We start from the raw sequence: 26,460 nt of genomic DNA on the forward strand, positions 1-26,460 counted from the left end.
AAGCCACTAGCTTTCAAAGCGCTGCTTCTTCATCAGGTGAGTGGGAGTTCTGTTCACAAACAGGGCACAAAGACACAAACTCAATTTACAAAATAATGGTTGGAATGCGAGTCTTGACAGGTAATCAAGTTTTAAAGATACAGACAATGTGAGTGGAGAGAGGGTTAAGCACAGGTTAAAGAGATGTGTATTGTCTCCAGCCAGGACAGTTAGAGAGATTTTGCAAGCCCAGGCAAGTCGTCCTGGCTGGAGACAATACACATCTCTTTAACCTGTGCTTAACCCTCTCTCCACTCACATTGTCTGTACCTTTAAAACTTGATTACCTGTAAAAACTCGCATTCCAACCATTATTTTGTAAATTGAGTGTGCGTCTTTATATGCCCTGTTTGTGAACTGAAATTCCACTCACCTGATGAAGCAGCGGCGCTTCGAAAGCTCGTGGCTTTTGCTACCAAATAAACCTGTTGGATTTTAACCTGGTGCTGTGAGACTTCTTACTGTGTTTACTGTTAGTTAGCCAGTCCTCTATCCATGCCAATATATCACCCCCAACATTAAAAGCTTTTATATCTTGCCTTTTACATGGCAACTTATCAAATACCTTTTGGAAATCCAAATACACCAAACCTACTGGTTCTCCTTTATCCGCTCTGCTTGTTAAATCTTAGTTTATTAAATCTAATAAAATTATCCACCACAAATTTACATCACAAAACCACGTCGACTCTGCCTACTAGTAAAATAGAAGATATTCCAACTGTTTTGTTAATATTTCTTCAATAATGGATTTTCTCATTATTGTCTGCCATTATTGATCATGTCTGCATCTTGAACTTAAGGGACGGTAAAAAGGGGCATCAGGGGGCCCACCACTACCAACACTGCTATGAACCTGCGACTCTACACATCTATGTTATTACCAACTGCAATCTCCTGCCAGCAAGACATGGAAGAAAACAAAGGGTCACGTAAGTTGGAGGCCTTTCACCTGTGCAGCCTGCGCAAGTTTCCAGGCATCACGTGGAGGCATGTTATTACGAATGATGTACTATAGAGGATTGGTCAGGGGAGTCTGCATGATACTGTGATGACTGAAGCCAGCAGGGTATGCATTTCACCTCCTGGACATACACACCATAAGAGTAGAATGGACACCACCAGACAGAAGACACCAGCAACAGGGCTGTCCAAAGAAGGCTTGGCGAAGTGCACATAATGAAGACCTTCTAGAGCAGGACATCACCTAGGTTAGAAACACAGAAAAACTACAGCACAAAACAGGCCCTTCGGCCCCATAAGTTGTGCCAAACATATCCCTACCTTTTAGGCCTACCTATAACCCTCCATCCTATTAAGTCCCATGTACTCATCCAGGAGTCTCTTAAAAGACCCTATTGAGTTTGCCTCTACCAGCACTGACGGCAGCCGATTCCACTCACCCACCACCCTCTGTGAAAAACTTCCCCCTAACATTTCCCCTGTACCTACCCCCCAGCACCTTAAACCTGTGTCCTCTCGTAGTAGCCTGGGAAAAAGCCTCTGAGAGTCCACCCGATCTATGCCTCTCAACATCTTATATACCTCTATTAGGTCCCCTCTTATCCTATGTCTCTCCAAGGAGAAAAGACCGAGCTCCCTCAGCCTATCCTCATAAGGCATGCCACTCAATCCAGGCAACATCCTTGTAAATCTCCTCTGCACCCTTTCAATCTTTTCCACATCCTTCCTGTAATGAGCTTGCAGCAAAAGAGATTGCGATGAAGGCCAGTAACTCTTGTTGCCCATAGCTCCTCCAGTCTCATGCAGGATAAAGTCTCAGTCTTAGATAAGGGCCACACCAGGGGAATGACGCGGGTGAGCAAGTGAGTAAAGGTTTTGGTTAGGTCTAATGAAAAGGTAGGAAGGAGTGGGATTGAGCAAATCGGTAGTTGCAGAAATATCATGGAGGGCTGGCTAGTTGGGATTTTGAAAGTGAAGTTGAAAGTAAATTATGAGTGTGTGTTTTCCAGTGATACAGACAGAAAGAAATAGAGTTGGGTGGGGCAAGGAGCATGTGGATGGAAAATGAAACAAGGTGGTGATCAGAGGTAGCCTTATCTGTGATTGACACAATGGAGTAGACAGGTTACATGTGATGGCAAATTCAAGGAGAAGGGAGTTTATATGACAGATTAAGGAAGGATAGGAGCATGATGAACTCAACTTAATTTTTTGTTTACTTCATTTATACTATTTAATATGCCTCAATAAGTTCTGATTCCTTTAGGGAAGGAAACCTGCCATCCTTACTGGTCTGGCCTAGATGTGACTCCAGACCCACAGTAATGTGGTTGACTCTAAAATGCTCTCTGAAATGGCCTAGCAAGTTATCAGTTGTATCCAAACGCTACAAAGAAAACACAAAGGAATGAAACTGGACCGACCTCCCAGCATTGACCCAAGCACCAGAAATGACAATGGCAAATCCAGCTCTGTCAACCAAGCAAAGTCCTCCTTACTAACATCTGGGGGCTCATGCCAAAATTGGGACAGCCATCTCACAGACTACTCAAATAACAACCTGATGTGGTCATACTCAAAGAACCATGTCTCACAGATAATGTCCCAGTTACCATCACCATTCCTGGATATGTCCCGCCTCACTGGTAGGACAATTCCAGCAGAAGTGGCGGCAGAGTGGCATACAATCAGGAAAGAGTTGTCCTGGGAGTCACATGAAGTCTCAAGGCACCAGGTCAAACATTGGTAAGGAAACCTCCTGCTGATTACCACGTAGCGTCCTCAGTCAGCTGATGAATCAGTACTCATCCATGTTGAAACACCACTTGGAGGAAGCACTGAAGATGGCAAGGGCGCAGAATGTACTCTGGGTGGGGGACCTCAATGTTCATCACCAAGGCTGGCTTGGTAGTACCACCACAGACCAAGCTGGTCAGATCCTAAAGGACATAGCTCTAGACTGGGACTGCAGCAGGTGGTGAGGGGACAACATACTTGATTTCATCCTCATCAACCTGGCTGTTGAAGATGCATCCGTCCTTGACAGTGTCGGTAGGAGTGACCACCTGACATTCCTTGTGGAGACAAAGTCCTGCCTTCACATTGAGGCTACCTTCCATCATGTTGGTGGCAACACTGCCGTGCTAAACGGGATAGATTTTGAACAGAACTAGCAACTCAAGAATGGGAATCCATGAGGCGCTGTGGGCCATCAACAGCAGCAGAACTGCACTCAACCACAATCTGTAACCTCATGGCCCAGCATATCCCCCCACTCTACCATTACCACCAAGCCAGGGGATCAATCGTGGTTCAGTGAAGAGTGCAGGTGGGTATGCCAGGAGCATACCTATAAATGAGGTGTCGACCTGGTGAAGCTACAACACAGGACCACTTGTGTACCAAATAGAATAAGCAGCAAGTAATAGACAGAGCTAAGAAATTCCACAACCAGATCAGATCATAGTTCTGCAGTTCTGCCACATCCAGTTGTGAATACTGGTGGACAATTAAATAACTTACTGGAAGAGAGGCTGCACAAATATCCCCATCCTCAATCATGGAGGAGCCCAGCACATCAGTGCAAAAGATAAGGCTGAAGCATTCGCAGCAATCTTCAGCCAGAAGTGCGAGTGGATGATCCTCCGGAGGACCCAAGCATCAGTCTTCAGCTGAATCGATTCACTCAACCTGAGAGCGAGAAATGGCTGAAGGCACTGGATACTACAAAGGCAGTGGGCCCTGACAATATTCCAGCAGCAATCCTGAAGACTTGTGCTCCAGAACTTGCTGCACCACTAGCCAAGTTGTTCTAGCACAGCTACAACACTGGCGTTGACCCGACAACGTGGAAAATTGCCTAGGTGTATCCAGTATACAAGACACAGAACAAAACTAACCCAGCCAATTACCACCCCATCAGTGTACTTTTGATCATCAGCAAAGGGATGGAAGGGGTTAACAGTGCTATCAAGTGGCACTTACTCAGCAATAACCTGATCACGAGTGCTTGGTTTGAGTTCTGCCAGGGTCACTCAGCTCCTGACGTCTTTACAACCTTCATTCAAACATGGACAAAAGAGCTGAACGCCAGAGGTGAAGTGACAGCTACTGTCCTTGACATCAAGGCAGCATTTGACTGTGTATGGCACCAATGAACCCTAGCAAAACTGGAGTTAATAGGATTCGGGGGTGAATATTCTCTGCTGGCTGGAGTCATAACTGGTAGAAAGGAAGATGGTTGTGGGGGTTGGAGGTCGGAGGTCAATCATCTCAGATCCAGGACACCACTGCAGGAGTTCCTCAGGATAGTGTCCCAGACCCAACCATCTTCAGCTGCTTCATCAATAACCTTCCTTCCATCGCATGGTCAGAAGTGGGGATGTTCGCTGATGATTGCACAATGTTTCCCACCATTCATGACTCCTCAGATACTGAAGCAGTTCATGTCCAAATGCAGCAAGATCTGGATAATCCAGGCTTGGGCTGACAAGTAGTGAGTAACATTCACCCCACACAAGTATCAGGCAATGATCATCTCTAACAAGTGAGGTTCTAACCATCGGCGCTTGGCATTCAAATGGTATTACAATCGCTGGATCCCCCATTATCAACATCCTGGAGGTTACCATTGACCAGAAACCGGATTGCTCTTGCCAAATAAATACTGTGGTTATCAGAACAGGTCAGAGGCTAGGAATCCTATGGTGAGTAACTCACCTCCTGACCTCCTCAAAGCCTGTCCACCATCTACAATGCACTAGTCAGGAGTGTGGTGGAATACTCCCCACTTGCCTGGATGGGTGCAGCTCCAACAACACTCAAGAAGCTTGACACCATTCAGGACAAAGAGCCTGCTTGATCAATTCCCCCTTCCACAAATATTCAATCCCTCCACCACTGACACACAGTGGCAGCTCTGTGTACTATCTACAAGGTGCACTGCAGGAACTCCCCTAGGATTCTTAGGCAGCACCTTCCAAACCATCTAGAAGGACAAGAACAGCAGATACATGGGAACACAAGCACCTGGAGGTTTCCCTCAAGTCACTCACCATCCTGACTTGGAAATATATCACTGTTCCTTCACTGGGTCAAAATCCTGGAATTCCCTCCCTAACAGCACTGTGGGTGTACCTACACCTCCGGGACTGCACAGGTTCAAGAAGACAGCTCACCACCATCTTCTGAAGGGCAACTAGGGATGGGCAATATTCTATTTGGTGTTCTTCAATAACTGAGTAGCAACTTAGCAGTATCCTATACTAGAAAACATTATCACAATTATCAGCTTAACGTAACAGTTGAGAACTCAGGACCACACAAGGGCCTAAAGCAAGATTAAAGCTGTGCTGTACTATTAAGGGAACTGTTTTTCAATAAAATTTTTGTTAGGCAACGGTATTAGGGCTTATGAAACCAAGGTGTACAGATGGAGTTAAGATGCAGAATGGACAGGTTATAATTGAATGGTGGAATAGACTGGGGGTGGGTTTGAATGGCCACCTCCTGTTGCGACGTAAATCCAGTTTTTGCTTATGATCTACCCATTCAGATTTGAGGAGGAGCTCGGATGTCCAGTAAAATCAGACTATTAATGAACTTCAACAATCAAAGCTCTTCTTAAAAGGACAGAGCACTGATTCAAGTCTTACTATAATCCAGTTTACTGGCAGCCACGTTAACTGTTCCTCTGTAAAGCACACAATAACATGGAAGATGCCACCATTCTGTAGCTTTGCAAATTGCATTTAGTTTGGTCAACGTGGATCTATTTTAAGCTATTTTGTCCATATAAATAAAGTTTCCCTTCATTCTCCCCGTTTGGCATTTTCCTGGACTAAATGCCACCCAAGTGGTGATGTTGCAATCCTGTCACAATAATACATGTTCTAGTTATAAGTGAGAGTGGCTGTTACTAATTGGGGACAGGTTTGGGGATTATTCGTAAGTATATTTAAAAACAGTTTCCACCTGTGTGGGGCGTGAAGGGAAAAGGAAGTCTGTGCCTGAGTTCCCTGGATTTTGTGAATGAACCTATGTTAAGGAAAGACTGACTCCAGATTCCTTCTTTAGTCAATGAATGAGCGGTGACCCTCCAAATACAGTTAGTAGTTAACCTAGTCCCAAGCTTCTGGTTTGAAGGCCTAAAGTGTTTTCCTCCTGATGTCCAAACACCACCACCTTCTCAAGGGCAATTAGGCATGGGCAATAAATGCTTGCCCAGCCAGCAAAACCCACATCCCTTGAATGAAAAAATAAATCAATTCCAGCCTCTTGTCCATCATTGATTTTCAACACTACTAATGTCCATGCTTAAGTTCTAAACCCTGGTATTACCTCCCTGTACCACTCTGCCCCTCTTTTCTCCTGTCAAATCTTTTCTGACAGTATTCCCCTGAAGCACCTTGAGATAATGCATTACGTTAAAAGCACTATATAAAAATTGTTGTTGTTGTTGGCAAGAATCTGTTCTCGCTTTTCGCAGCTTCCCATGACTGCCATAGCATAGGTGGCTATGGACCAAGTGCTAGAAAATGGGATATACGAGTAGGAATCGCTGGCACAGACACGATGGGCCGAAGGGCCTCTCAATGGTGCTGTAAAACTCTACGACTGTGATACAGACTAGGAAATTGCCACGCAGGGAACTGCAGATGCAACCCACACCAGAAGCCTCTGTGCACTTGGTATTGGAACCCTATTCCATCCCTAACAGCACTTTGAGAATACCTACACCACATTGTGGTTCAAAGCAGCACTATCACCTTCTCAAGGGCAAGTAGTGACGGGCAATAAATGTTGGCCCAGCCGGTGAGGTGCACATCCTGTGAACGAATAAATAAAGCTCCGTTTCACTCGTGAAAATTCTTTTAAAAAGACTAACATCATGAGCATGACCAAACAGCTGCCCAGACCCTCAAAATGAAATAAAACACATCTTACTTGCAATGAAGTGTCAAATACAACAAGCTTTGAACTGGTGGGGACGATGTCATAGCACTTGTGGGATTTCATAAACCTCATATAAATATCACTGTCAGACTCTTCAGCTGTTGAAGAAACAGGAGAAAGAAAGGTTATAGCATGGAAAGGACATTCCTTCAGTATCTGCACAGCATGACATGCTGCATTATGAACAAAAATAACCATTAGCCCATTAGTACCTATTCTGCCCTTGTCACAAAATGCAATTGGTTTTCAACACCGCCGTTTGCCCTACTCACTGTAGACATAAGGTACAGCAGCAGTGTATACTTAAGCAGGCTGAACTAAACAGTCTAATGCACTAGAGTAAAACAGGTGCAAGTTTCTTTCTCTCCTTGTCTGAAGATGTTGATTTGTGCTTGGTTAATTGTTGCCAGCAGCCATCCAGCACCTCATTACAAAGATACACGCCTCCAATCAGTGTCAGGAGACTACTTGTCTCAGGGAGGAAAGAGAGGTCACATTACAGACCTGCAGTAAATTTCTCAGATTCTCCTTCAAACTAACCCAAGGTCATGGGGACCAATCTTTGGGTTCACAAAGCAGGATTAGACTGAGCAACCTTCTCATCTGTACAACCAAATATCAGACAAGACAGCTTACATTTACCCACTAAGACATCAAGGGAGCCTTTACTTTTGGTCAAACTATGGCACGCCATCTTTCACTTGAGACATTAAACTGAGGCCCCAGCTGCTCGCTTGGGTGGACAAGAAGAATCCCACGGCACTGTTTCGAAGAGGATCAAAAGACTCCTCTGCAATGTCCAAGTCAGTATTTATCTTTCAACCAACCAAACTATCCCTTAACCACTAAAACAGGTTCCCTCATAATTGTCACATTGCTGTGCAGATATCAGCTTCAGTATTTCCTGCATTTCAGTACTTATTAAAACTCGCATTTACAAGATATAGGCATCGCTGGCTAGGCCAGTATTTATTGTCCTTCCCCAAATGCCCTTCAGAAGGTGGTGGTGATGAGCTGCATTCTTGAACTGCTGCAGTCCCTGAGGTTTGGTATACCCTCAGTGCAGTTAGGGAGGGAGCTCCGGGATTTTGACCAAGCGATAATGAAGGAACGCGATATATTGCCAAGTCAGGATGGTGAGTGACCAGGTGTTCCCAGGTATCTGGTGCCCTTGTCCTTCTAGATGATAATGGTCATTTATTTGGAAGATGCTGTCTAAGGAGCTTTGGTGAGTTCTTGCAGTGCATCTTATAGATGGTATACATGGCTGCCACAGTGAATTGTTGGTGGAGGCAGTGAATGTTTGTGGAAGGGGTAGCAATCTAATGGACTGCTTTTCTCTGGATGGTGTTGAGCATCTTGAATATTGTTGGAGTCGCACTCATCCAGGCAAGTGGAGAATACTCCATCACACTCCTGACTTGCGCCTTGTAGATTGTGCACAGGCTTTGGGGAGTCAGGAAGTCAGGTACTTGCTGCAGGGTTCCTAGCCTTTGACCTACTCTGTCAGCCACAATACTTATGTGGCGAGTCCAGTTCAGTTTCTTGTCAATGGTAACCCCCAGAAACATAGAAAAACTACAGCACAAACAGGCCCTTCAACCCACAAGTTGTGCCGAACACATCCCTACCTTCTAGACCTACCTATAACCCTCCATCCTATTAAGCTCCATGTACTCATCCAGGAGTCTCTTAAAAGACCCTATTGAGTTCGCCTCCACCACCACTGACGGCAGCCGATTCCACTCGCCCACCACCCTCTGAAAAACTTACCCCTAACATCTCCCCTGTACCTACCCCCCAGCACCCTAAACCTGTGCCCTCTCATAGCAGACATTTCCACCCTGGGAAAAAGCCTCTGAGAGTCCACCCGATCTATGCCTCTCAACATCTTATACACCTCTATTAGGTCTCCTCTCATCCTTCGTCTCTCCAAGGAGAAAAGACCGAGCTCCCTCAGCCTATCCTCATAAGGCATGCCACTCAATCTAGGTAACATCCTTGTAAATCTCCTCTGCATCCTTTCAATCTTTTCCACATCCTTCCTATAGTGAGGCGACCAGAACTGAGCACAGTACTCCAAGTGGGGTCTGACGAGGGTCTTATATAGCTGCATCATTATCCCCGGACTCCTAAACTCAATCCCTCGATTTATAAAGACCAGCACACCATACGCCTTCTTAACCACCTCCTCCACCTGCGGGGCCGATTTCAGAGTCCTATGGACCCGGATCCCAAGGTCCTTCTGATCCTCTACAGTACTAAGAGTCTTTCCCTTTATATTGTACACTTTACAAGTATTTCACTGGCGGTGTGTTTTGAGACATCCTGGGTAGTGAAGGACTCTGTAGGAATGCAACTTTTTATTTTTTTAAGCATTTATCTCTCAACCAATGAAACAGATTAGATGATCATTTAAATCATTGCCCTTTGTGGGCTCTTGCTGTGCACAACCAGTCTGCCATTTTTTCTTATATTACAGCATGACTCCATTTCTAAAATAGTTTGTTGTTAGTGCAGCCGCCCGGCAAGTACTCCGCTTGCAAAGGGGGGGGGGGGGGGTTGACGAGGTTATGAAATTAATCAGTTTCAGTTCAGTTAATGAGACTCTTAAAATGATTCACATCTTTGGGGAATTAACAATTACGGCGGATGGGGGGGATGCAGTGCATTGTCCTAAAGCTCTCTGATAAGATGCCATACAGAGGACATATTGGGTGAAACTAAAACTGTTTGAAATGGGAGAGATGAGAGCAAATTGAATTAAAGATTAGAACAGAGGAAATAGAGGGTAAAAGCTGATATGGACTAACCCTAGAAGGAGGCAGGTTCCACAGGGTTCTGTTCTGTGGCCATTTCATTTCACTGTGGCAGCACGGTGGCACAGTGGTTAGCACTGCTGCCTCACAGTGCCAGGGACCTGAGTTCGATTTCTGGCTTGGGTCACTGTCTGTGGGGAGTTTGCACATTCTCCCCGTGTCTGCGTGGGTTTCCTCCGGGTGCTCTGGTTTCCTCCCATAGTCTGAAAGACGGACTGGTTAGGTGCATTGACGAGTGTGGCGACTAGGGGAATTTCACAGTAACTTCATTGCAGTGTTAATGTAAGCCTTACTTGTGACTAATAAATTAAAAAAAACTTCAAACTTCAACTGTGTACATTATTGACTTGGAGAGGGGCCACTGCTGTATGCAATTCTGGGCTTTGAGAATAGGGAAGGATGCTGAGGCAATAAAGAGGGTACAGTTTAGGGTTACCAGAACGATGACTGGTTTTGAGGAACTTAGAAAAGGCAAGTTAAGAGGTCACTTAATAGAGAAACAGGCTTTCCGGTGATTGAAAGATCCACAACAAGGGGACATGGAGACAAGACTAAATTAGGATAGAGAATGGGAGAAATGTTTTTACATAGAGTCACAATTGAAGCAGCAACTGTGTCAACATTACATAAATGGTTGAAGAAAAGGGGAATACAGGGACACGTAAACAGAGTGAGAATCTGAAATTAATGCCACTGCCATTTGCAGAATAAGCACCAACACAAACTGGCTGATCCATGGCTTGTTCTCATTTTAATTCTATGTCATTCTATTTTAGACACATCATTGTCAGATGGCTAATTTTGCAAATGCACCGATGAGTCAGGTTCGAATCATGTTAAAAATGAGAAAGATCCCCAACGCAATCCCTCGACTGGGAGTGAGCTTGATGTTCTTGGCAAAAAACTGACATTATAATGAGTCTCAGCAGGTGGGCCACGGAGAGAAGTTTTTGTAATTACATAAAATGAACCTTCCCGTGACTTCTAACAAAAATCACCCACACAGATCTGGTCTGAAGGAGGGATTATTTTTGAGCACCACTGAGGGGCTGACTGGATAGAGGTCCTTCAAAAATTATGAAGGGGGTTGATAATGTAAACCTAGAGAAGATGTTTTCCACTTGCGTGTGTGTGTGTGTGCGCATGCAGGGGGCAGGGGGGTTCTGAGTTGCGCCCCAATAAAGACGGAATGGAGACAGGGCTGGGACATACTCTGCAGGCTTGCACACATACATTGAACCACCTGGGACGACATATTAGAAAGCAGCCAAATGCCTCTGAAACCTTAATCTAGCATGAGTCAGCACTTTCAGGAGAGTAAAAGCAGAAAACAGCATTCAATCCAAGACCCACGGAATGGCTCCAAATTAGCTATTAAAAGCTGTCTTGATGTAATATCCAGTGTTTGAAGCAGGACACATAGTGTGATTGATATACCCGCTGCCGAAAAATAAATCACAAATCTGATTTGACTCTTGCTCCAGAAGACCTGTGAAACATTTTTTTGTGAAATAGGTCAAGGGAGCACTGGCAGAACAAAGTAAATTACTTCAAGTGCATTTCTACAACACACTAATCTCTCATGGTAATTATTTCAATCCACCATCGCTAATTTGTGCTAAATTTCGCCAAGAACAGTATCCAAATAAACCAAATCACTTCACATTTGCTCGTCCTGGATAGAATTGATCATACTTAATACACTCCTCAGGAGCAACTGAAGACAGTAAACTGGAGTCAGGCATTATCTCTCTCTCTCTCCTCGCCCCCCCCCCCCGCCCGCCCAAGAGACAGCACATTTCAGAAATTAATCACTGCTCTTCCGCTATGGTCAGGCATTTCTTTTCTGTTGGATCAATACCGCTGAGTGGACAATTAATTGGGTTGTAATGCAAACATCTTCGAATCAGCCATAGATATGCCCACAGAATTCCAGAACAAAATGCACTGGCATAACAGCTGCATGTTTATCAAGATGGAACTGTGCTAAAAGTGAGGACTAAGCTACAATAAACCATACAGCATCATAAAATATATGCAAATTCAAAACATTGAAATGCAATTTAAAAGTTAGACGTAGGATTTGTTCTATTCTAATAAGTTGACTTTAATTAAATTTTAATTTAGAATTCAATTCACATGCACAAAAGCAGATTTTCAATGGAAAACAGAGCTAGACCCATGTTCCAAAGCTAACTTTAATCAAAGTTTGCCTCTCCTTTTCATTTTACGCCTTCCAATTTCTAACAAAACATGACCAATCTTTGTTGAAAAAAAACATTGCGTTTTAAAAAACAATAATTCTGGCACTAATCCAACCTTTACACAGCAAAACAGGTGTCATATTTTAGGAATGACATACCATTTAATGCCTACCTCTGGAGACTGACTCAGAGGGTAATGATTACCTTGGCATGCTGCAAAGTCTGTGTAATGTAATTATTGCTGAACCTTAATTTGTCATTTTTGCAAACATACAGCCTTCATAAAGACAGTAGTTTCAGCTCACACCTTATTGCTCAATCATCTGGTTTAATTTCACAGCTTTGGGGAAGGAGGAAAAAGGCCCCTTCTGAGCCAACTACACAATTAGCCCCTTTACCCATCAATGATCACACTTTACATAATCACATCCCTTCCTTCCAATTAAAATTCACAAGTCTTACTCAAACATTGCAGATCGCTAGCAACAGGACACAGCAAATACCAACAGAACATTGCAACACAAAGTCAAACAGATGGGCAACAGTAAATCCAAAACAAAAACAGAAAATGCTGGAAAATCTCAGCAGGTCTGACAGCATCTGTGGGGAGAGAATAGTGCCAACGCTGAGTCTCGATGACTTTGTCAGAGTAAATCCAAATCCTTCTGATGTGCAGCACATATGTACATATTAACCAAAACCTCCAGGAAAGAAGGGAAATCGTACCTTGAACAAAGAACAGTACAGCACAGGAACAGGCCCTTCGGCACACCAAGTCTATGCCGGCAAAAAAATCTAATATTTTCTTGCCTCTACATGGTCCATTCCTCTCTATTCCCTGCCTATTCATGTATCTGACCAGATGTCTCTTGAACATTATTACAGAATCTACTTCCACTACCTTCTCCGGCAGCGCGTTCCAGGCATTCACCACCGTTTGTGTGACATCTTATTTAAACTTCCCACCTCTCACTTTCAACCTCTGCCCCAAGTAAATGACTCTGCGACCCTGAAAAAAAAGACTCCAATTATCCACTCTACCCAAGCCTGTCATAATCTTGTAAACCTCTATCAGGTCCTCCCTCATCCTCCGACACTCCATTGAAAACAATCCAAGTTTATTCAACCTTTCTTCATAATCCATATCCTCCAAACAAGGAAACATCCTGGAAAATTTCTTGAGCACCCTTTTCAATGCGTCAACATCCTTCCGATAGTGTGGCGACCAGAATTGTACACAATACTCCAAATGCAGCCGAACCAAAGTCTTGTACAGCTGCAACATGATTTTCCAATTCCTATATTCAACGCCCCGACCTATGAAGGCCAGCATGCCATATATCTTCTTGACCACGCTGAGTTGCCACCTTCAGGGAACTGTGGATCTGCACGCTTAGATCCCTCTGTGTGCTAGTATTTCTAAGGGTTCTACATTTACTGTATACTTACCTTCTGCAGTAGGCCTTCCAAATCCCATCACCTCACATTTGTCCGGGTTAAATCCCATCTGCCATCTTTTGGCCCAGGTCTCCAGCGATTAATATCCTGCTGTATCCTCTGACAATCCTCCTCACTATCTACTACTCCCCCAATTTTTGTATCATCTGCAAATTTACTAATCAAACCACCTACATTTTCCTCCCAATAATTAATATATATTACAAACAAGAGGCCCCAGCAGCGATTCTTGTGAAACACCACATGTCACAGACCTCCAGTTAGAAAAGTACTCTTCCATTGCTACTGTCTGCTTTCTATACCCAAACCAGTTTTGTATCCACCTTACCAGCTCACCTCGGATCCCATATGACTTCACCTTCTGTATCAGCCTGCCATGAGGAACCTTATCGAAAGCTTTACTAAAGTCCATGTATACAACATCCACTGCACTGCCCTAGTCAGTTTTTCTTGTCGTTTCCTCAAAAGAACTCAATCAAGTGTGTGTGACACGACCTCCTCTTCACAAAACCATGCTGCCTATTGCTAATAAGCCGATTCTCTTCCAGATGTGAGTACATCCTGTCCCTAAGAATCTTCTCCAATAATTTCCCCACCACTGATATAAGGCTCACAGGCCTGTAATTTCCCAGATTGTCTCTTCTGCCCTTCTTAAACAGAGGAACAATGTTAGCTGCTCTCCAATCCTCTGGTACCTCGCCCGTGGCTAAAGAGGATACAAGGACTTTGGCCTAGGCCTCAGCAATTTTTTCCCTCGCCTCGCTCAGTATTCTGGGAAAGACCCTATCTGGCCCTGGGGACTTGTCCACCTTAATGTTTTTCAAAACCTCCAATCCCTCCTCCCTTTTTATCTCAACATGTCCTAGAATGTCAATATTCTACACTCCCCATCCACCACATCCTTCTCCTTTGTGAATACTGATGCAAAGTACTCGTTAAGGACCTCACCCACCTCATCTGGATGCACACACAAATTCTCTCCACTGTCCTTGAGTGGACCCACCCTTTCCTTAGCTATCCTAATCCTCTTTATTTATGCATAAAAAGCCTTAGGATTCTCCTTAATCCTGCCTACCAGGGACATTTCATGGCCCCTTTGTGCCCTCCTAAGTCCCTGTTTAAGCTCTTTCCTGCTATCTTTGTATTCCTCAAGTCTTATCCATTTTCAATTTGCTGAAATTTATGTCTGCCTCCTTCTTCTTTTTCACTAAGCTTACAATCTCTCGTCATCTAGGGTTCCCGAATCTTGCCATCTTTATCCTTCATTTTTACATGGACATACTTGTCCTGATTTGTTAACAACTGACTTTTAAAAGACTCCCACATATCGGATGTGGATTTACCCTCAACAGCTGCCCCAAGTCTACACTCCCAAGCTCCTGCTTAATACTGTCATAGTTAGCTTTCCCCCAGTTTAGTACTTTCGCTTTGGGACTACTCCTATCCTTTTCTACAATTATCTTGGAACTTATAGAATTGTGATCACCGTTCCCAAAATGGTCCCCCACTGAGACACCAATCACCTGTCATAAGAACATAAGAAATAGGAGCAGGAGTAGGCCATCTAGCCCCTCGAGCCTGCCCCGCCATTCAATAAGATCATGGCTGATCTGACGTGGATCAGTACCACTTACCCGCCTGATCCCCTGTCCAGGCTCGTTTCCCAGAACCAGGTCTAAGACAGCCCCTTCCCGAGTCGGACTATCTACATATTGCCTCAAGAGGCACTCTTGGACATAATGAACAAACTCTGCCCCGTCCAAGCTCCTGGGACTAAAGGAATTCCAGTCTATGTTGGGGAAGTTAAATTCGCCCATCACCACAACCCTGTTATTTTTATATCTGGCCTCACTGCACGATCCCACCAAGGTATCCTCTGTATAGTTGTGACAATCTCCCTAATCAGTAAAGCAACACCCTCACCTCTTCTGTCACCTTCTCTATCTTGCCTGAAGCATCTAAATCCTGGAACGTTAAGCTGCCAGTCCTGCCCTTCTTTCATCCAAGTGTCCGTAATTGCCATATGATCATAGTTCCATGTAGTAATCCAAGCATTAAGTTAATTCGCCTCACCTATCATACTCCTTGCGTTAAAGCAAATACACCTCAGACCATCTGTCCTGTCATGTTTTGTACACTGTCCCTGTGTTTTATTTATATACTGGGGCGGCACCGTAGCACAATAGTTAGCACTGCTGCTTCACAGCGCCAGGGACCCAGGTGCGATTCCCGGTTTGGGTCACTGTCTGTGTGGAGTTTGCATGTTCTCCCCGTGTCTGTGTGGGTTTCCTCCAGGAGCTCTAGTTTCCTCAAGGGCATTCAGCCCCTGATCTTCGGATAAGCATTCTCCAAGGTGGCCTTCACGACACATGACAACGCAGAATCGCTAAGCAGAAACTGATAATCAAGTTCCGCACACACGAGGACGGCCTCAACCGGGATCTTGGGTTCATGTCACACTATCTGTAACCCCCCCCACGACTTGCCTGGGCTTGCAAAATCTCACTAACTGTCCTGGCTGGAGACAATTCACATTTCTTTAACCTGTGCTTAACCCTCTCTCCACTCACATTGTCTGCATATATAAAGACTTGATTATCTGTAAAGACTCACATTCCAACCATTATCTTGTAATTGACTCTGTGTCTATATAGCATATCTTCTTAAACAATGAGATTTAAGGATTTATAAAGAAACAAAGGAATGACAGAGTGGGAGGATGAATTAAGAGTCAAATCCATTAGAGAGAGAGAAATCAAAAGAGGAAAAGAAAGATTAATCAAAAATAAATAAAGAGGAAACAAAAAAAAAACGTCAAAACAATAAATCTAACATTTCCAAAATCTCCCCAGGACAAGACTTGCATGGTTTTAGTTGTTTTATTCTGGGCTAGAGAGGTTGCATTAACAATTATAACATTGCTTAAAAGGGCGGCACGGCAGCACAGTGGTTAGCACTGCTGCTTCACAGCTCCAGGGACCTGGGTTCGATTCCCGGCTTGGGTCACTGTCTGTGTGGAGTTTGCACATTCTCCTCGTGTCTGCGTGGGTTTCCCCCCCGGGTGCTCCGGTTTCCTCCCACAGTCCAAAGATGTGCGGGTTAGGTTGATTGGCTATGCTAAAATTGCCCTTAGTGTCCTGGGATGCGTGGATTAGCGGGTAAAATATGTAGGGATATGGGGGTAGGGCCTGGGTGGGATTGTGGTTGGCGCAGACTCGATGGGCCGAATGGCCTCTTTCTGTACTGTAGGGTTTCTATGCCCTGTTTGTGAACCCAATCCTCCACTCACCTGATGAAAGAGCAGCGCTACCAAAATAAACCTGTTGGACTTGACTCTGGTGTTGAGACTTCTTACTGTGCCTACCCCAGTCCAACACTGGCAACTCCATATCATGGTTACCAGTCATACACCTTGCATTAAAGCAAACTCACCTCGGACCATCTGCCCTGTCATGTTTTATACACTCTCTGTATTTTATTTCTCTTAGCCTTACTGGACCCTTCTGAGTTCTCCACAGTCTGCGTACTGTGGCCCTTTTTGATTTTTGTTCTTTGGTTTCTCTATCTTTCACTTTTCCCCTTACTACCTTTTGTCTTGAACTTAATCAAAAATGTATTAATTAAACATTCCAAGTGACACATATCCAGCAAATGGTGTTTCTATACACGAACGGAAGGGGAAATATTAAACATTATTGGGGGAGGGGGGGAAGAAGGGGGAGGGGGGAAGAAGGGGGAGGAGAATGAAGAAACTCATTATGCATCATCAGGAAATAAATGTTAAAAATGGGCAGTGGATCACACACACAGTTTTTTAATAGTTTATTTATTAGTGTCACAAGTAGGCTTACATTAACACTGTAATGAAGTTACTGTGAAAATCCCGTTGTCGCCACACTCCTGCGCCTGTTCGGGTACACAGAGGGAGAATTTAACACGGCCAATCCACCTAAACAACACGTCTGTCAGACAATGGGAGGAAATTGGAGCACCCCGAGGAAACCCACACAGACACGGGGAGAAAGTGCAGACTCTGCACAGCCAGTCACCCAAGCCGGGAATCGAACCCGGGGTCCCCGGCGCTGTGAGGCAGCAGTGCCACCTTGCAAGTTTTGTACCAAATACTGGTCTAAGTTCACACACGGGCATCACTCAAAAAAAACACACAAACAGCTTGAGCCGATAACATATATTATAAATATATATATACCCTACCTACCCAATATATTGTGTGGAGATGGTAACTTGAAGATTTAAAAAATGCATGTAGGAGAGATGAAAGAGAAAATGAAAGGGGAGGGGGGGGGGAGAGAAGGACAGAAAAAAAATAGAACAAAAGGAGGAGAGTGAGAGGAGAGCTTTCAATAAAGTCTGGAGCAAACATATCCTTTTACAATACTCACTGGGTGATTCCCATCCCCACTCTCCCCTGGCCCCAGGGCAGCTGCATGCATGCCTTGCCTGTGGGGCTTTAGCAATCTCACCTTCATCCTCTAGCTCCAGCTTCTCCAGCATACCTTCCGCCGAGACTTGTACCTGGGGAGGGAGGAGGGCGAGGGGAGGGGAAGACAATAAGGAGGGATGGGGGGAGGGAAGCAGAAACACAATAATGATTAAAGTCTATAGCTGATATCGCTGTATTTTCTGTGAGGCGGAGTTGCCGGAGCGGCGCGGACACTGCCCCCTCCCCCCCCCGAGGCCTCCCTCCCTCCCTCCACTCGCCGATCCGCTCCGATCAAGCCGGCGATCGATTCCCTCTGTCTGAGTCTGGCCCTGGCAACGGAGCTGCCCACCCAGTCGGCCCAGAGAGAGAGAGAGAGAGGGAGGGGTGCCCCTCTCCCCCTCCCCGGCCAGCGGGCGGCTGCTCTGCGACCAACCCCTCGTCAATCAAACACACATCGTGTTTCCCCTCGTACTTTGTTTCTCTCTTTTGAATCCGCGAACGTTGTGAAAGGAAATCGGATAAATGGTGTGATGGTGCGTGTTGGTACACCCCTCCCTCCTCACACACACAAAACCGGTATTGGAACAGTCCGATTTGCTGCAGTCTCAATGTGAGGGAGACTTTACCTGGACCTCAGTATAGATATACACATTGCATTAAATGCATTGCACGCTGCATTTAATATATTGCAGACAGCATTAATACATTGCACACTACATTAAATACATTGCATTATATATTTTGCACACTGCATTAAATACATTTTATTTGTGCATTGCATTAATAAAATGTATTTCATGCAGTGTGCAAAATATATAATGCAATGTATTTAATGCAGTGCTGCATTAATTCTGTGCAATTTATTAATGCAATGCACAATGTATTTAATGCACATTGCACACAGAATTAATGCAGCACACTGCATTAAATACATTGCATTATATATTTTGCACACTGCATTAAATACATTGTGCATTGCATTAATAAATTGCACACAGAATTAATGCAGCACACTGCAGTAAATACATTGCACATTGCATTACATATTTTGCACACTGCATTAAACACATTGCATTATATATTTTGCATATTGCATTAAATACATTGTGCATTGCATTAAATATATTGCACATCGCATTAAATACACTGAACACTGCATTAAATATTTTGCACACTTCATTCAATACATTATACACTGCATTAAATATATTTCACACTCGATTAAACATATTGCCAATGGCATTAAATACATTGCATTAAATATATCGAAACGTATTCATCCAAAGAGCGGTGAGAATGTGGAACTCACACTACAGGGAGTGGACAAAGTGAATAGTATAGATGCAATTAAGGAGAAACTGGACAAGTAACATGGTTTCTCCACAGGGTGTTGGGACAGGAGCATGGAGTCAAGGCAGTTGGAGGCAGGAGATCATATGAGTAAAAGCTACAGAAATACATCTAACCAGAAAATGCTGGAAAATCGGATCTGGTAGCATTTGTGGAGAAAGAAACAGAGTTAACGTTCTTCGGAAGAAGAGTCACATTGAACGTGGAACATCGGCTGGAATTCTCCAGCTGTTCACACCACGCTGCCGCTGCCAGTAAGGATGGAGAATTTACCGTTCAGCCACATCTCCATTCACTGCAGCGGAAAGGGAGAATCCGGCCCATTAACTCTGCTTCTCTCACCGCAGATGCTGCCAGGTCTGCTGAATTTTTCCAGCACTTTCTGTTTTTATTTCAGATTTCCAGCATCTGCAGCATTTGGCTTTTATTATACACCTAGCAGAGTTGACAAACCCAGATATGAATGATGCTGGTATTAACCACATATACTCGTGTAAAAGTCAAGTTTCTGAGATGAAAGGGTTGGCTTTTCCACAAGTAATAGTTTCGAGGGGTTGAAATCCACCCTCTCGCTAAAGTTTAAAAAAAGTTTATTTATTAGTCACAAGTAGGGCTTACATTAACACTGCAATGAAGTTACGTGAAATTCCTCTAGTCGCCTCACAACGGCGCCTATTCAGATAAATGCACCTAACCAGCACGTCTTTCAGACTGTGGGAGTACCTGAAGGAAACCCACGTAGAAACGGGGAGAACATGCAAACTCCACACAGACAGTGACCCAAGCCAGGAATCGAACCTGGGTCCCTGGCATTGTGAGGCAGCCATGCTCGGCACTGTGCCACCATGCCGACCCTATCGAAGTGTTGCCATTTTGGAGACTGTTCCCAGCAACGCCACCACCAAAGGCAGTGCAAAAGGAGCCAAAAAGTATTTTTATTACTGAGTTTTTATTTATAAATAACTAATAAGCTCCATGGAGAAAGACATTAATTTGTGTACACTAAATTCATCAAATTTATCAAACTAATTAAAAAATATTTACACATTTATACAATTAAATTCATTTTTCTTAAGCAGCTGTCCTCTAAGGCTGCAATGTCAAAATTCATGGGAGTCTCATCTCATCCATGTTCCCAATACATCTCTATCCACTCTTTCTTCGATGTTTGATAAGCCTGTCATCAGGTTTTGCTGGGAGACTTCGTGAAATCATTCTTTTTTGTCACAATACCAAATTATTTCTCTTCATAAACCTGGTACACCTTCCAGGACTAGCTTTGAAAACTGCAATGTCTAAATTTCTTGTTTGTTTCAGGGTGAAGATTTGATTGGACCTCCAAGAAACAGCACTGTGGCACAGTGGTTAACACTGCTGCCTCACAGCACCAGGGACCCAGGTTTGATTCCGGTCTCTGGTCACTGTCTGTGTGGAGTCTGCGTGTTGTCCCTGTGTCTGCGTGGGTTTTCTCTGGGTATTCCAATTTCCTCCCGCACTCCAAAGATGCGTGGGCTAGGTGGGTTGGCCATGCTAAATTGCCCCTTAGCGTCCAAAGATGTGTAGGTTAGGTGGATTAACCATAGGAAATGCAGAGGAGTTACGGGGATTGGACAGAGGGAAGAGCCAGGTTAAGATGCCCTTTTGCAGTGGTGGTGCAGACTCAATGATCTCTTTAAACTGAAAGTCCATCTGCCAATTTTCATTTCTGTACATTGCAACTTTGCTTTCCAACGAGAGTCAGTGCAGACTCGATGGGCCGAATGGCCTCTTTCTGCACTGTAGGAATACTATGGTTCTAACTGTGGCCACATGCTAGGCTTTCCTCTGTAGATTTCTTCTTAAGTTGTGTAGAGAGCTAATCTCTAATGTTCTTCTCCAATATCTTGAATTCATGAACTGCTGCACAATTATCTATCTGCTCTGCAATCTCGGTGACTTTTAAGTGTACAGTGGGCTGTGTATCTGCCACTGCTTCTTGAAATCATGTTGCCATATTGGAGGAAAGCAGCGTCCACCAGTGAAGTAGTCACTGACAGCACGTGTTGACTTGTGCAGACACGAGGAACTGAACAACTGCCCTCGATGGTGTGCTATTCTATCAATGAGTATGTCTGCACCATGGTGAATTTACTTCAGTGGCGAGTGAGTTTATTTATTAGTGTCACAAGTAGGCTTACATTAACACTGCAATGAAGTTACTGTGAAAATCCCCCAGCCACCGCACTCCTGCACCTGTTCGGGTACACTGAGGAAGAATTTAGCGTGGCCAATGAATCTAACCAGCACATCTTTCGGACTGTGGGAGGAAACCCATGCAGGCATGGGGAGAACGTGCAAACTCCACACAGACAGTGGCCCAAGCCAGGAATGGAACCCGGGTCCCTGGCGCTGTGAAGCAGCAGTGCTAGCCACTGTACAAAGATTTTGGATTTTTTTGGCCAAAAGGTCAGGGCTCGACTTATGCGAGATATGAAAAATAAATGATTTTTTTTGGCTAAAAGTTGACCTTTATGCCAGATTGACCATTAAATGAGTTATACCCTAATTGCCCTGCGAGCATTAAGAGTCAGGAGCTAGGGCTAGTAAGTTTTTATTCATCCCAGCTCTCAAATTATCCAATATATTTAGGTCAACTTTACAATTTGCCAAGATGCGATCTGAAGTCATGACCTCTCGGTTGCAATAGGCTCCAACAGCCTGCCTGCATCAGGCCATTTTACTTACATAAGCATACAAATGCTGCATTGGGTTTACAGGGAAATACTCAAAAAACAAAGAAAATTACAGCACAGGAACAGGCCCTTCGGCCCTCCAAGCCTGCACCGACCATGCTGCCCGACTGAACTAAAACCCTCTACCCTTCCGGGGACCATATCCCCTATTTCCATCCTATTCATATATTTGTCCAGACGCCCCTTAAAATTCACTATTGTATCTGCTTCCACTATCTCTCCCGGCAGCGAGTTCCAGGCACCCCACACCCTGTGTAAAAAACCTGCCTCGTACATCTCCTTTAAACCTTGCCCCTCGCACCTTAAACCTATGCCCCCTAGTAATTGACTCTTCCACCCTGGGAAAAAGCTTCTGCTTCCACTTGGTCCATGCCCCTCATAATCTTGTAGACTTCTATCAGGTCGCCCTTTCAACCTCCATCGTTCCAGTGAGAACAAACCAAGTTTCTCCAACCTCTCCTCATAGCTACTGCCCTCCAAACCAGGCAACATCCTGGTAAATCTTTTCTGTACCCTCTCCAAAGCCTCCACATCTTTCTGGTAGCGTGGCGACCAGAATTGAACACTATATTCCAAGTGCAGCCTAACTCAGGTTCTATAAAGCTGCAACATGACTTGCCAATTTTTAAACTCAATGCTCCGGCTGATGAAAGCAAGCATGACTACCTTCTCCACCTGCGTTGCCACTTTCAGTGGCCTGCGTACCTGTACAGCCAGATCCCTCTGCCTATCAATACTCTTAAGGGTTCTGCCATTTACTGTATATTTCCTATCTGTATTAGACCTTCCAAAATCTTTGTATCCTCACTGGCTACAGGGGAGGTCCCAGAGGATTGGAGAATACTCATTTAGGTATACATTCTGAATTAAATATACATGTATATATCAGGCATAAATTTACAGAAGATAATTTAGTATATATTACAGAAGGTAATTTAAGTAACCCACTTAGTATTAGGTATTCATGCACAATATGTTAAACATATATCATACTGAATTATGTAAAGAGATTTGCGTTGGAAATATACACACAATGTATGAGATATTGAGAGAAAGCCATTATGCATCTTAGTCACTGCGCTACACATTGCATTTAATTTCTATATATACTAAATATAATTAGCGGTTCTTGCATTTCCATCGCTCTACAATCTAAAGCATTATCTATGCTACCTGAATTGGATAATGAATGAGCTTAAACCTATTCAGTTACCATATAGTACATTGTATTTGATGCATACAATCTGCATTAGATAGTGAAAACCGTCAGGACAATAAGAAAGCTGCCTGCACCTCAATCAATGAACTATGCAATATATTAGGCAATGGGAGACAGCTGTCTGGACATTAGTCCCATAGATACCAAAGGGAAAATCACTCAAACGGAGTAGAATTCAAATAACAGGTACTTGTGTTTGAGCCCATCTCAAATCAATATTCCCTCCAAGCAGGGTACCTCGCTGTAAAGCAGTGGAATTACTTTCTGGTGCCTTAAGTACAATACATTATATAAATACAACCATACTCAGTCCAAAGTCGGGTAATCTTACTTAGAAGCATCGCATACCAAATTTATTGTACATATTTCATTCAAAGCATCAGTAATGTATCCCCGATAGAAAAAGGCAGCTTCTTTCAGTGAATGGTTTCACTGACATACACTACCTTACACCTCATACGACGAACACAATATTTCAAGGCAGTGTATCTGCAGTCTCGTGTAATTAATTGAACACAGTAAGTTGGAATGAATCTCAAGGTAAAGGCTAAAACCACCATAATCCAGGACAGATGCTTCCAACGCCCTATAGCAGCCACAAGCACTGGCAGCACACATCGAGACATCTGTAACTTTAACATTACTGTCAAAAGCAGGAAAATCCAATGTCCACATCAACAACCTCCCCTTCTATCCGTGTTCATGTTCCAACAGGGGAGGCAGTGGTGCAGTGGTACTGTCACTGGATCAGTAATCCAGAGACCAAGGGTACTGCTCTGGGGACCTGGGTTCGAATCCCACCACAGCAGATGGTGAAATTAAAATTCAATGAAAATCTGGAATTAAAAGTCTAATGATCACCATGAAACCATTCATTGTCGATTGTCGTAAAAACCCATCGCATTCACTAATGTCCCTTAGGGAAGAAAATCGGTCATCCTTACCTGGTCTGGCCTACATGTGATCCCAGAGCCACAGCAATGTGGTTGAGTCTCAACTGCCCTCAGGGATGGGCAATAAATGCTGGCCCAGCCGGCGATGCCCACAGCCCATGAACGAATAAAAAAAATGGCATATTCTCAATCCTAAATCACCTCAAGTTTCATTGCTTAGAATACCATCCCATTATTGTCAGAAGTTCAATATTTCACCATTTTGGTAAATTGCACAGATATACTGGAGATAATGTTTATTATAAATAGGAGTGACATCATCAAAGGGCAGGTGCGTAATTCAGGACAAATAGAAATGAGGACGAACACAAATAAAACTTGGAACTGACTGAATTTACATCACGGAAAGGGCAAAACCATTTCCAACTCCTCACCCCTTTAGAATGACAGAACGTTACAGCACACAAACAGATCATTAATGTCATCAGGCCTGCACCTGCCCAAGGAGGACGGTTGCATGGTGCTAATGTTCCTGGACTGGTAATCCAGAGGCCCAGGCTGATGCTCTCAGCCATGGGCTCAAATCTCACTGTGAGAGCTGGTGGATTTTGAATTCAATTAATTAATAAGTCTGGAACTAAAAGCTAGCCACAGTAACGTAACTATGGGATTGTTGCAAAAACCCATTTGGTTCACTAGTGTCCTTTAGGGAAGGAAATCCACCATCGTTACCCAGTCTGGCTTGCATGTGACTCCAGACCCACAGCAATGTAGCTGACTCTTAAGTTTCCCTCGGAAAGATCTGTAAACTACTCAGTTTACCGCTACGGAAAAGTTTGAAAAGAGTAAAACTAGTCTGAACACCTCTTTTACCGACATCTGTCCTGGTGCTTAAACAGGGAGAGCTGTCCCACAGACTAGGCAGAAAAAGTTTGACAGTAATCCAGAGTAGCAATCGCGACACCAGGTATCAATAGTATTAATGTTGTTCTGGCTCCGATTACCTGATTCAAATTGAAGATGTGAAAACTCATAGCTTGAATGACTTGGAGATAAAAGGCGGGATGTTATGGCCTCGCTCAAGTGAGACCGGAAAATCCTGCCTGAGGTCAACGGACATTTCCATTGTCTGCCCCTCACCCGCTCCGATTCCATGGCAGGCGGGGCGATAGAATTCTGGCGAAAAACATTTTCCTTGCTAAACCAAATATCATTTAGTTTTTTTCATTAGTAACCCGATTAGTCCTGGAACTCCCTCCCTAATAGGAATATGGGTGTACCTACACCACAGAGGGACTGCAGCAGTTCAAGGCAAGTCAGCACCACCTTCTTAAGGGCAATTAAGGATGGGCAATAAATGCTGGCCTAGCCAGTGACGCTCACATCCCATGAATGGATTAAAAAAAGTTCCTATTTCTTATTTGTGATATTTGAACGATAGAACTACATGATGGGAGGCAGGGGAAGTGTATCAGATGATTAAGCACTGTCAGTTTGATGATCTCCATGTGTCATATGGAAGTACCCCAAATTAACTGTGTCTGAAATTTGTGACATCACAACAGACTTCTGAATCTCCATTTCACCATATCTTCAAATCACATCGACAGCCGTGGTATTCTGAAGGTCAGGCAAAGGATATAGTAGGATTAGCAGGATTTATAATTGTCTACAAGTTACAACACACAAATCCTCTGCAACATTACTATTTAGAAACATTCCCTCAGACATAAGGAGGCTATCTTGGGTGGTTTTACAATTGTAGTTTTGCTAAGAAGTCTTCTGTGTGCATGGCGATGTCTGGGTTGACCCTGATCCAACAGACCTAGAGTTCAGAGCCGCAATGTTATCTGTAGCTTCTGACTGCATCCCTCTCTCTGGCAACTGTCTGAAAGTAAACCAGACTGTTTACAACCTTGGTGTCATGTTTGACCTGACGCTGATCTTCCAAACATACTTCCACTCTGATCTTCCACTTCTGTTGCATCGCCCGACTTGTTCTCTGCCTCACCTCATCTCATATTGAAACCCTGATCCAGGTCTTTTGGTTCCCTCTAGACTTGGCTATTCTAACACATATTTGGCTGGCCTGCCACCCTGTCCTTCATAAATATGAGGTCATCCAAAACTCTACTACCCCAGTGTCTTAACTTGCACTCAGTCCATTCCCCTATCATCCCTGTGCTCGCTGATCTGCTGTGTCTCCCGGTCAAATAATGCTTCCATTTTAGAACTCACATTTTTCACATCTCCCCATGGCCTCCCCGCCCTCCCTATCTCTGCGATATCCTCCGAGATATTGACACTGATTTAGTTTTGGCCTCTTGAGCATCTCTGATTTTAATCATTCCACCATTGGTGGTTGCAATGCCTTCAGCTGCCCA

General features: G+C 44.1%; 1 protein-coding gene across 12 annotated transcripts in view; it reads right to left on the bottom strand.

Annotated features, from left to right (window-relative positions):
* The window catches only part of LOC144506100 (5'-AMP-activated protein kinase subunit gamma-2-like), a 496,688-nt gene that overhangs the window by 85,976 nt on the left and 384,252 nt on the right, over nt 1-26,460 (bottom strand). For all 12 annotated transcript variants that reach the window (XM_078231958.1, XM_078231951.1, XM_078231964.1 and 9 more), the window contains 2 exons: nt 17,923-17,974; nt 6,949-7,055 (listed from right to left, as the gene is read on the bottom strand). In XM_078231958.1, coding sequence (XP_078088084.1) covers nt 6,949-7,055; nt 17,923-17,974 — 159 coding nt within the window. The remainder of the gene's footprint in view (nt 1-6,948; nt 7,056-17,922; nt 17,975-26,460) is intronic.

The sequence above is a fragment of the Mustelus asterias genome, chromosome 2, assembly GCF_964213995.1.
Source record: "Mustelus asterias chromosome 2, sMusAst1.hap1.1, whole genome shotgun sequence".
NCBI classification, from domain to species: Eukaryota; Metazoa; Chordata; class Chondrichthyes; order Carcharhiniformes; family Triakidae; genus Mustelus; species Mustelus asterias.